This window comes from Mus caroli, unplaced genomic scaffold (assembly GCF_900094665.2).
Source record: "Mus caroli unplaced genomic scaffold, CAROLI_EIJ_v1.1 scaffold_12272_1, whole genome shotgun sequence".
Lineage (NCBI taxonomy): Eukaryota > Metazoa > Chordata > Mammalia > Rodentia > Muridae > Mus > Mus caroli.
Window position 1 is genome coordinate 32251 of NW_018390945.1, and position 13514 is coordinate 45764.

Consider the following 13514-nt stretch of genomic DNA (forward strand, 5'->3'; position numbering starts at 1 on the left):
CCAAAATTCTTTACTAAAAGTTTCAAACTTGGCCAAAACAGCCCAATGAGGAAGTTGATACTTTACATACTGCTGTCCTCTTGGCTGAAATCATGGTGCCACTGGCTAGAGGAGAAGATCCCAAACACATTTCCTGATTTGTTTTTGAGCAGAACACAGGGCCTCAGATGCAGAGCCTAAGGGAAGAAAGAGTTCTAAAACTCTCATTGACAGTGGAGGAAGTGTCCTGAAGAACTTGTGGGTAATTACTGTGAAAACTGCACTCATTAACAATCAGAAGCACAAAATGTTCACAAACATGTGAACATATATACCTACTGTGCATCATTGACTATGTCTCCATCTGTCTTTTGGATGGGCAGATATATATGTTATTAGGATGTTCTGTATTTTAACCTTTGGCTTCCTGTATATTCCAATTTGTGTGTGTGCTTTTACTGACAATGAATGCTATGTAATAAACAGCGAATTTTTTTACCATGAAGGAGATGTGACAATTGGTGCATTTTTCCCTCTTCATATTTATTACACAGGAAACAAAGTTCCTGATAAATATATGCCATACAGTTTTCAAGACTATCATGTACAGTAAGTACTATTATTTAATATAAGAATTCAGAATTCTTATGACTTATTAGATATAAGGAATAAGACTCACATTTATTTTTCAAAATCCTATTTTTCCATTCAAAAATCCCTTCAAGTATATTTTCTTGTGTACTTCTTTTCCTCCTTAAAAGCAAAAGTGATAATTTTGATCTTATTCCTTTTCTTTCCCTGTTGTTATTTAATATCCATAATCGTTCGTTTGTCATGCATGGATCACCATATAATTTGAATATTTTCAGTGTTATGATTTCAGAGTATGGATATGTATTAAGTTTAAGAATTACTTTGAACTTCTGGGTTTTATTGACGTCCAGATATGTTCTTGAGGGAAAAGATGAGGTAACTGAGTGGAGAGACAACTGAGTGCATAGAATATTGCTAGAGTGACAAGTAATTACTTTTTTTTATAAACAGCTGATTTCAGAAGAGGAATGTCACCATTAAATTTTGTGAGCACTTTCTGCTTTAGAAATGGCTTTTTCTGTTTTATTTCTTTTTTCATTTAATTGTTTTGTTTTTGTTGTTTTGTCTAAAGTTTTTAATTCTCAAACAGATGTAAAAATTGTATCTGCTTTCCACATGTTTCTAGTGTTTTTCATCCTTTATGTACACCTGCTCCAAAATACACTATCTTGGAGGATGGCCACTTAAGGGCATTTTTAAACTTTTCTTAAACTTGCAGTATTAAGAAATAGAATCAGATAAGTCTGATTTCTTAGTAATCACAAGAATAAAGATCTTTCTCTATATAGAGGAGATAGATTGTGCTTATCTGAGGTATATATCCGGAATCTCTATGGATCTCTATGGATCAATGGTAAAAGACTATGAAGTAGAAAATTGACCTTGTAAATGTCTGTGAACAATGAGAAAATCAGTAGGAAGAAAATGGATAAGAAGAAAGAAAGAAAACATACTTGTGAATGTGAATTGAGCTTAGTGTCACATCGCTGTGTAATTGTTAAATCATTGGTGTAGTGTTTAGTAGAAATTCAAAGACAGTAGACAAATATGTTCAGAAGGAAAAACTCGTTCATTTTTATAGTCTATATTTATATAGTCAAAAGGAAAAATCAAAGAAGCTCATTACTGGAAAGATGTATTTTCACTATAAAATATTAACAATCTTGTCTTATACAATACACAGTTATATTTTTCTGCATACACTTACATTATTTTTCCCTATTAAAGGGAAAGAAAAATGGAGCTGCTACAAGTTTTCTAGGACATTGCTCTGGTGTCTAAAAGTGAGCCAAGACTGCTTTGTCCATTTTATCCTTCTGTGTTTTAACAGTGAAAATAGTTCTACACCTAAATATATCTTTATCCTGTGCATATTTCTCAACTATTGCCTGTGGACTTATAATTGAAGACTTTATTTCCATGAATTGCAGCCCTGTGATCTTTCCTTCAGACACAGTCACATTGGCCATTGAGTAACCCTAAATCTTTTCATGGAGGTCTATCATACATTAGGGAGGTGTTCATTTCTTTGGAAGCCCAACTGTGGTGTGCACATTATTATTTTCAGTGATTTTTGTCATCTAAACTTTATTCTCTAAATGGCAGTTGGTTTGTGTTTTCTAGCTCCCTTTTTCTCTGGACAATTAATAAAGAAGCTTTGATATACAAAGGTAATTTCCAGCATAGCTGGAAACACAAACAGCTCTTCATGCATGTGCCCCACTCTGTTTTAAGAGATTTTATCATGCTTTCCTTATGTGAGTGTTGAGAGCAGTCATTGGCAATACTGTGGAGATTTTTCTAGCATTTACCTCAAACTATCACTTGCAAAAATAGATAAAGATTACAGAATTAGATGTAGAAAATATCTAGAAATATATATATATATATCTAGTAGGATAATTTTCATTTAAATTAAGAGATTAAGAAATCAGTGGCCATTCTTATGTTTTAACTTTATCTACTCTAATTAAATAAGTAATAATTCATGAATTATTCTCTAATTTTCAATATAAATTATCTGATGATTTAAACATGTAGAAATAATACAAGAAATTTCTCAGAATTCTGAACTCATTTTCATATTTTTCTGCATGTTCTGTTAGTATCATTATGCTAATAAGAGTCTTGTAAATAAACACTCATTTAATATTATTTTTTGAGTATTCATTAACTTATATCTTTAGTAAACTATTATTACCAATTTATTTTCTATTTTTATTGGATATTTCTTTACTTATATTTCCTGATTCCCTTTCCTGATGCCCTGCTCCTGTAAAGCCCCTGTTTCATTCTCCCTCCCCTTGCTTCTATGAGGGTGTTCCTCTACTCACCTACACACACTGACCTCCCCACCCTTAATTCCCCTACACTAGGGCATTTAACGAGCATTCTTAGGATTCTCCTCCCATCGATGCCTTATAAAACCATCATCTGCTACATATATAGCTAGAGCCAGGTGTAACTCCTTGGTTAAAGACTTAGTCCTTGAGAGTTCTGGAGGATTGCTTGGTTGACATTGTTTTTCTTCCTATGGAGTTGCAAACCCCTTCCACTCCTGAGGTCCTTTTTCTAAGTTCTCTATTGGGGACCCCACACTCAGTTTAATGGTTGGTTGTGAGCATCTTTCTCTGTATTTGTGACGATCTAGAAGGGCCACTAAGGAGACAGCTATATTGGGCTCCTGTCAGCATGCACTTCTTGGCATCTACAATACTGTCCGTGTTTGGTAACAGTATATGGGATGAATCCCCAGGCGGGAAAGTCTCTGGATGGCCTTTCCTTCAGTGTCTACTCTACACTTTATCTCCATATTTGCTCCTGTGAGTATTTTGTTTTCCTTCTAAGAAGGACCAAAGCACCCATACGTTGGTCTTCTGTCTTCTTGAACTTCATGTGATCCATGAATTGTATCCATGAATTGTTTGGAGCTTTTGGGTTAATATCCAATTATCAGTGAGTGTATACCATCTGTGTTCTTTTGTGACTGGGTTACTTCAGTAAAGATGATACTTTCTAGTTCTATCCATTTGCCTAAGAATTTCATAAATAATTATTAATAGCTGAGTAGTCCTCCACTGTAGAAATGTACCATGTTTCTGTACCCATTCCTATTTTGAAGAGCATCTGGATTCTTTCCAGCTTCTAGCTATTATAAAAAAGGCTGATATAAATATAGTAGAGCATGTGTCTGTATTACATGTTGAAGCATCTTCTGGGTATATACCCTGGAATGGTATAGCTGGGTGTTCAGGTAGTAAGTACACTGACCAATATTCTGAGGAATTGCTCAACTGATTTCCAGAGTGGTTGTACCAGCCTTCAATCACACCAGCAAATGAAGAGTGTTTCTTCTTATCCACATCCTTGCAAGCATCTTCTGTCACCTGAGTTTTTTATCTTAGCCATTCTGATTGGTTCAAAGTGGAATCTCAGGGTTGTTTTGATTTGTATTGCCCTGATGATTAAAGATATTGAACAATCCTTTAGGTCATTCGATATTCCTCAGTTGAAAATTGTTTAGCATTTTACCCTATTTTTAATAGAGTTATTTGATTCTCAGGAGTCTCACTTCTTGTGTTTTTGTGAATATTGGATATTAGCCCTCTATCGGCTGTAGGATTGGGAAAGATCTTTTCCCAATCTGTTGATTGCTGTTTTGTCATATTAACTGTGTCTTTACCATTACAGAAACTGCAATTTTTGAGGTCAGATTTTTTATTCCTCATCTTAGAGCATAAGCCATTGGTGTTCTGTTCAGGAAAATTTCACCTCTGCCTATGTGTTCAAGGCTCTTCTCATCTTTTTCCTCTATACTTTTCAGTGTATCTGGTTTTATTTTAATATTCTCTAAAACAGTTGTAGAAACTTTTATCTCATATTTCTTGGTGTGAATGTTTAGTTTTATGTCAACTTGACACAACCTAGCATCATTATAGGAGGAAGACTCTATGGAGTAACTGCCTCAATAAGAACAGGGAATAGGCAGGGTTGTAGTGTATTTTCTTAATCATTCATTGATGTGGGAGTGTCCATTCCATTGGGTTGTATTCCACTTCTGCAACTGTGTTCTTGGTTTCCATAGAAAAGCAGACTGAGCAAGCCACAGTGAGCTATCCAATAAAAAGTATTGCTGCATGACCAGTGGATCAGCTCCTGTGTGCAAGGTCCTGCCCTACTTGAGTACCTCTCCTGACTTCTTCCAATAATGAACAACAATGAAGATGTGTAAACTCAATATGCTGTAATGTTTTGTATCAACTTGAGACATGCTAACATCATCTAAAAGTCAGAACATCAGTTAAGAAAATTAAACCCCTTAGTAGTGGGTTGTAGGAAATCCTGTAGTGTTATTGCTCAGCCCATTGTGGGTGAAGCCATTCAGGCTGGTAATCATGAATTCTATAAGGAAGCCGGCTAAAAAATACATTAAGATCAAGTCAGTGGTGACCTCTATATCATCTCCTGCCTACATTTTAGCCTAGTTTTATATATGTCCAGATGTCTTTCAGTGATGGATTGTTATGTGAAGATATTCAGCTAATAAATCTTTTCCTCCCCATCTTGCTTTTGTTCATGGTGTTTCATCACAACAATATAGTTATCATAATAAAGAAAATAAATAATCTTTTCCTTCTTAGTTTGATTTTGGTCATGGTGTTTCATCCAAAATAATAACTCTAACAGAAACATTATGTTTAACTTTAAAGAGTGTAGTGTATGGGGATTTAGGTGGATGGGAGGATCTTTCATATGTTATTTCACTGCTTTTCTATTTCTATTTTCATTTCAAACAGAGTTTCACTAACTCATATAACTCTAGCATTCCTAAAACTTACTTTGTAGACCAGGCTAGCAGAGATCTGTGTTCCTATGCCTCCTGAGTCCTGGGAATGAAGGCATGTACTACTATTCTCCGTGAAACATCTCCTCCCCCCCCCCTTTCCCTGTGTCTTTCTTCTTTCTTTAATTCCTTGAGACCTGGTTTTTTTTGTTTGGTTGGTTGGTTTTTGTTGGTTTTTTTTTTTTTGTGTGTGTGTGTATTTGTGTAACCCTGCCTGTATGGAAACTCTCTATGTACACCAACTAGCTTTGAAATTAGAGGTCTATCTGCTGTTGTTTCTTGGGCAGTGGTATTAATGGTGTGTACCATCAAATACAGGTTTCCTGTTTTTTAAAATAACTGTTCAAATCCTTTAACAATTTTTCTGCTTGTTTTCTTAACACACAAACACGCATATATGAAAAAGAAAGAGACAGAGACAAAGAGCCAATGAGCATGGATTTTGATGGGTAGTAATATGGTGATAAAAAAGAAAAAAGGGGCAAAAATGAAAAGTAAATCTGGTCATTATAATAAATGAAAAGATATTGCATATGTTCATGAATACATAAATACCTTAAATATATTAAAGTTAATGTTTATATATAATTGAGATTTTAAAGTCATTGAATGAATAAAAGATAAGGTATCAAGTAAAAGTGTGTTGCATTAAAACAGTTTTAATTATTTTATATGAATGGTACATATTTATAAAATACTGTCTTTTCTCAAAATATGAATTTAAGATAAATCTTGGAAATAATGACCCTATTTCTTTATCATTGTTTTATGTTGATAAGCTGGATCATGCTGTTTTATTATGAAATATGTAATAGTGATTGCATTGGAAAATGTGTTTGTAAGCCTTTGCTTACATGTATAAAATTGACAAAATGATACACATCATATTTATATATGTATGCATTTAAAACTATACACTGACAAAAATTATATATATATATATATATATATATATATATATATATATTTCGTGTTTCTTACAATTCTGACGAAATGTTCATCCATTAGACATACTTTTTAAATTCTATTTTTGCCCTAAAAAGCATTTAATTCTTTACTGGTTTCACACAAAACATTTAACCATATTTTCCCACACCTCTCCATTCTCCCATTTCTTCTCTTTTGACACTTATACTCTTACCAAATTAACTTGTTTCTTTTACTTTTATTTTTTTGAGTCAAGTACATTTTGTGTTCTATAAGTACTATTGTCACTGGAAATTTGCTTTGAGTGTGTTTGAATTCCTAAGAGTCACTAAAATGAAAAAATTGAATATCAAATCCAGTTACTATCAAATCTCAATAGTATCTTGGCTCAGGGTGACTTTTCATGCCTATATCCCCCCCCATGGTGATATTTTGTCTTGTTTGAGCATACATGGTCTTCTATGTGCTTTCATAATGATGCTGGGTTCAAATGTGCAACTCATGTGCACTGAAAGTAATGTTTCCTTTCAGTCATCCATAAGCTCTGGTCTTTAATCTTCACACTTCTTTTCTGCCATGATTGCTCAGCCTTGTTGAAAGAGGTATAAAATCTAACCCATTTATGAATTAGCACTTTATAGTCTATTATTTTCTGTACCATGATCAGTCTGAGGTTTATGTATTTTGTCATTTATTGTAAAAAGAATTTATGAGGAGGGTTGATGGATGCACTAATTGATGGGTACATCAATAAGTCACTAGTGACTGATTTTGTACTTTAGCATAATAACAGTATTAAGTTAGCCCTGTGCATTTTTGACTTAACCTTATCAAAGAATCTTGCCATTTTTATAGTGCAATGCATGTTTTCTATTCTATGGAGTGAATGTTATATTAAATCATTCAGAGATTGGATCCACCTGTAACATGTGTGTTCATTTTAGTACCAAATGGACTATCAGATAAACCCAGTCATTACTATATTCCTCATGGTTGACAGATTGGTGAGAATGATGATTATTTTATTTTCCTTGGTAGCAGGCACAGCATCTTACAGCACTATAGCACTATGAAATGTAGCTAGGAGAAAGAAAGTAGGTGAGTAACTGCATAATTTCTCCATGTTTTCTGAATCAGGTATGTAGTGCCCTCAGCAACGAAGTCATTCCATCAAATCCTACGGGATCAAATCTTGTGTCTTCATGATATATATTCTAGATGAAGAGTATGAAAGATGTATAGTATTTGACTTTCTTAATGTGACTCCAGTCCTCATTTCCTCTTGGTCAGTCCCTTCACCACATCCTATATAATAGCTTCCCCTTGGGTTCAAGAGTATGTCCTCACCGGACATTCCAGCCACACCAGACCTCCCCACTGCCTGTGGGGGAGGTCACATCTCTCAAGGGTTGGATAATTATCTCTCATTGAAGCCAGACCAGGCAGTACTCAGCTGTATAGATCAGTTTATGAGATATTTCGGTGGTTCAGGTCTGTTGAAACTGCTGGACCTCCCATGGGGCCAGCCTCTTACTCAGTGTTCTCCATAATATATTTTTACTTAAAATATTTTCATAGCTACTCCTATCTTAAAATATTTTCATTTGCACTCCTATTTTAGTCTTTGTGGTATCTCCTGCTCTTTATGAGTCCTGTGATTGCCATGATTTCATCCTAATAAATACAACTGTGTCCTTACATATTTATTTAAAATTAGGATATATACACAAGGTCTTTTGGTTTTATTTTGTGTGTGTGTGTCATGTAATTGGAAAAATCCACTTGGTTTAAAAGAAACACACCTCAGGTCATGCAATTTATACATTTCAGCAGGTTCCTGGAAAAGGAGTATACAGGAGGGAGAAACAAAGACAATATTCTTTGATCTGTCATGCATGTCAGATATGTGGCATGCTAACAGCTAATTGAATGGAAAACGTGAATTTTAGAAACCTAGTTGTGACGTACAAAGTATCTGAGATGCAAACATAAATTGAACCAAAAATGAAAGGGGAAAAAAGTTTTTAAAAAATGACTAAAATGACAGAATTCTGCAGAAAACTTCTTCATTTAAAGATGCCCTATTTGTTTTCTTTCAAGAATTTATAGTGGAGAAATATTCTCCTTCTTTATATATGTAAAACATAATGCTGCATTTCTATATAAACTGTGAAAATGTCTTATGAAATATTTTTATATCTGATTGAAGAACAATTTACTAAATATAATCTTAAGGGAATAGCTTTGGGAACAGCATACTTTGACACTAAAATGGAATGCTCTTTCTTTGTTTGTGGATCTATGGCATCATCAAAGGTTTAATTTTTTTTCTCTTAACATATTATTATGAGAAAAATCAGCAGTTGACTAGCAAATAAAACTCCTCTAGATTCAAGTTGAGGACCTGAGTTCGGACCTTTTAAAGGTCATGAGTATACCCTTGTTTTCTAACAATTATATGGAGGATAGAATAGGCAGAGGTGACTCCCTGCAAGTTTGCTGTCTAGAGTTTCATACATATATGCTGAAAACAATAAAGGAACTGTGAAATCAGTTGACATGGTACTCTACTCCGAAGCACTGGGGATGGAGAGGTAAAAAAATTTTAATGATTTCGAGGTCAATTTTTTTTTTTAGAGAGTGAATTCCAGGCCAGCCAAGGATACATGATCAGAACCTGTCCTAATCAATTATATAAGACAGTGAGTCATAATCAAACAAATGATTTAAAAAAGTAGACATCACTAAGTGTATGGATTGACCTTGGATGTCCTTCTCTGCCTTGCACTCATAGTTAATGAAACTGATGAAAGTATAACTGCACAAATCCTCACATATGCATAATTGACAAATATAACTCATAAATACACACAAAGGTGAAAATATGAAAATATTTGGTGTAGTTTCACATAATTTAATCCCATCTTTTGAGAGGAAGAGGCTGGAAGATATCCATTAGTTCCACATCACAAAGTTCTACAGAGTGTGTTCCAGACCACCCTGTTAAAAAGTCATAGAAATGACACATATGGTAATATTTTATTTGAAATTATTTTTTGCTAATTTTTAAGGTGGATATTTTTCACAGAAAAGTGGGTGACTGGATCAACATATGTTGTCCTTTCAAAATTGTAGAGACTGAAAAGCCAAGATCCAAACAAGTGTTCGGGTATTTTGCAGAAGCTAATTCCTTATTTACTAACAGTTTTATTTTTCTGTACATGACAATTAAACAAAGCAATATAATGATAAATTAGAATTCCAGAGACCATAGTTAATGACTGTATAATATTACTAATCTAATTTGCTTTAAAAGCCCATTCTAATTCCAGACATTCCTGAGAATATATTATAATAATGATTTCATAGAAACATTGGCATTTACCTTATAAAACCACAGCAGTAAATGGAAAGGTTGTATGATCTATGGCTTCCACCTGTGTAATTTTGTGAAATCTGTGCAGGTATAAGTTTAAGAACTACCAGTTTGTTCTGGCCCTGTTGTTTGCTATTGAAGAGATCGACAGGAACCCTGATCTTCTACCCAATACAACTATTGGATATGGTATCTATAATATTCCATATACTGAAAAGAATATTCTCTATCGTGCCTTTATTTGGCACACAGGGAAAATTAATTTCTTTCCTAATTTTGACTGTGGACACAAGAGAAAGTCAGCTGCTATACTCACAGGTCCATCATGGTCTACATCTGCCCACATTGGAACATTTCTACAACTCTACAAAATACCTCAGGTAAGGAATGGGATGTGGGACCTAGGAGACATGTATCCTTTGTTGACATTATAGGTGTCTGTAAATGTAAAATAGTGTGACTGGGGTTAATCACCTATCAAAGAAAAGTATGAAGATACTTTAGATTAGATTCATATTTACATTACTTAGAATGAAAGTAGAGGTGGGTAAGACCAGCTATGCAATTGTAATTGGAGAAATGTCAGCAAAGTTTGTGGACAAAAAGGTAATGTGTTTAAAGGACAAGTCCATGTTCATCTTGACTGTTTCTACCTGTTGATTTAAGACTAAGGTTGTGTCTGATGCCAATGTATTTGGTTATCTCTACAGGTCACTTTTGGCCCTTTTGATTCTATCTTGAATGACCAAGGTCAGTTTAATTCTCTTTACCAAATGGCCCCCAAGGACACATCTCTGTCACTTGCCATAGTCTTGTTGTTGCTTCATTTCAACTGGTCCTGGGTTGGTCTGATTCTCCCAGATGACCACAGAGGGACTCAGATACTATTAGACTTGAAAGAAAATATGGAGAGTCATGGCATCTGCATAGCCTTTTTGAAAATGATCTCTGGCACATGGAATGCATATTCCAATGCACTATGGAAAAATATGGAGACGATTGAGGAATCATCAGCAAATGTAATAGTTATTTATGGAGACATTATATCTGTACAAGGTTTAATGCGACATATTGCACAACTATTAGTGACATGGAAAGTCTGGGTCTTGAACTCTTCATGGGATGTTGATACCCACTCTGATTATTTTATGGTAGAGACATTTCATGGGAGTCTAGTTTTTTCACACCACCATGAAGAGATGGTTGAGTTTATGAATTTTGTCCAAACAGTTAATCCCTACAAATACCCAGAGGACACCTATCTTCCTAAGTTTTGGCATTTGTTTTTCAAGTGCTCATTTTCTAAATTTGATTGTCAACTTTTGGAGAACTGCCAACCCAATGCTTCTTTGGATTTACTTCCAAGACACCAATTTGAGCCAGTCATGGGTGAAGAAGGCTACCATATATATAATGCTGTGTATGCAGTGGCCTATAGTCTCCATGAGATGAATCTTCAAAAAATACAGACCCAACCATATGCCAATGGAGAAGAAAAGGAATTCTCCCCTTGGCAAGTAATATCCCTTACTTTGTTTTATAATGTCAGCCATAAAGCATTTTATTATTTCTTAAGGCAATCAAATTGAACATCACATGTTTTAGACTATACTGTCAATAAGCAATGGAGGGAATATTATTTCTCTGTCTTTAGGTAAATGCTAAATCCCGACTAAGTGTTCCTTATAAATTGAGTTCATTATTGAATTTATGTAGCCTCACAGTTATCTTCATAATATCTTCAATGTTAAAAGTTGATATTTCCAATACTTATTTGTCAGTGAAGAGGACAGTACAGTAGATCTTTAACAGTTAAAATACTCTTGAGCATTTATAACACAATGTTATAAATTGAAAGATTAGTTTAAAGTAAACTTCACACTTTCAATCCCTCCTTTTAAGGACAGAAGCTCATTTCCACAAGTTAATAGGTTGGGTTTGTGTAATAAAGAAATATGAATTTGTTCAATCCATGTAAATTGTTGTCTTGGTGACTTAGCTGTATTTAGTTCAATGATTTATCTTGTATGGAATGAGATTTTTGAAATTTAATGCACATCAATCCAAGTATCTTTCATTTACTCAGCGTCTTTAATGGCTCTTTTTATGATGATTCTAATCTTCTGGGCTTAATAGAGTTGAGGGCCAGGTATCAACACTGAGGGTTGTTAGGCTTCCTCGAGAGACGATAACTTGTCAGTAAGAGAGGAGACCCAGGCATCTTTGTCAGGAGAATCACAAAGCTCTAATTGGCAGTCAGATTGGTTCTTAATTTATACAGGTTCCACAGAAGAAAGACAGCCTAATGATTATCCAAGAAATACAGATTATATCATTTTGTCTCCAACCATGTTTTGATTTTTCATTACATCTTAGGGGTTTGAAGTTCAATGAAAATTAGAAAGTACAAATAGAAGAGATTTCATTTTTATTATCTACGTTAAACTCTAATTCAAAGAATTTAAGGAATGTCTCCAGCAAAGCAAACATATTTATTATATGACAGCCTGCATTTAAGGTGGCAATATTTGCATTTTAAAGCCCTCCACACAAAGAAAATATCTGAACTGGTTGTTACATGAATAGTTGATACTAATAAATATGTATTTATTTATTTAATTTTATTGTGTCTACTGTTAAATAGTAAACGTTTATTTTAGTCAATCTATCTTATTTACTGAGTTCTATCAGTCCACGTGTATATGGTATATGATTCCCTATGCTTAAACTATATTTTCAGAGAGCTCTAAGTGTATTTTTAAAAATGGTCCTGAGTCAGTTACAAGTTCTCCTGTCTAGTAAGAGTTTGTCTAATATTTCTAAATTTAGCCTGTACAATCTATAATACTTGTGTTTGATTAGGGGTATATGCCCAAGAAGATCCCTGGAATCATGGCCTCATTTAGAATTTTATAGGTTTGTGCTTATTCATGCTTATCATGATCTCATAATGAACACTTCCAAATAGGGCAAAATAAATTTATTTCCTTAAAGAGCAAAAAGAAAATTAAATTTATGACTTTCCTAAATATGTAGACATAATTTTCACAGGAAACAATATATAATGAATCATAATACAGAAAGATTCCAAGAGCACAAGAGACAGAGACCAAAACCAAAAGAGAAACTGAATGACAGTGATGCAGGCATTTGGTTTACCTTTGTTAGAACTGTGACACAACTGTCCTGGCTTCATGACTTTCACCATTTCCACTGGAAATGGCTGTGTCAAATGAGATTCTTTGTAGTGCTTTAAAAAATCTTTTATTACCTCCTATGTTTTACAACCTATATTTTTGCATTTCTTTTAGCTTCACCCTTTCCTACAGAACACAATAATGAGCAATCATGTGAGACGACAGATAGCAACGCATGGGGGAGGAAACTTAGATTCACAGTATGACATTCTTAATTTTTGGAATTTTCCAAGTGGTCTTGGATTAAAGGTGAAAGTAGGAACCTATTCTCTAAATGCTCAGCAGGGGCCACAATTCTCTTTATGTGAACAGATGATACAGTGGCCTACAGGGTTTACAAAGGTGAGTTGTGACTTCTCACTGCTTTGACCTTTCATAAAAAATAAGGTACTTTTTTAGGATGTCATGATCATTGAATTCTCACTCACTACCAATAAACATTGAACTACCAATAAGGATCTTCACATAAAAACAGATAACAGAGACTGTTGTGTCCGGCCAGCAGATCACAGCCTGGGTTCTAGCCTGGAAAGGCATTTTGGAAACCTGGAAGAGAAGAGGGGCTAGGCGGCAAGAGAAGGGAATGAAGCTAAGACAA

The 13514-nt window shown here is 34.3% G+C and overlaps 1 protein-coding gene across 1 annotated transcript; it reads left to right on the top strand.

The window, feature by feature from the left end:
• Positions 1–379: 379 nt before the first annotated feature.
• On the top strand, positions 380–13258 carry LOC110288903 (vomeronasal type-2 receptor 116-like; the record flags this gene model as incomplete). Its single annotated transcript, XM_021155144.1, has 4 exons — positions 380–588; positions 9808–10099; positions 10430–11236; positions 13031–13258. Coding segments are annotated over exons 1-4 (1536 nt in total), but the record flags the coding sequence as incomplete, so codon positions are not given.
• Between the last annotated feature and the right edge of the window lie 256 nt (positions 13259–13514).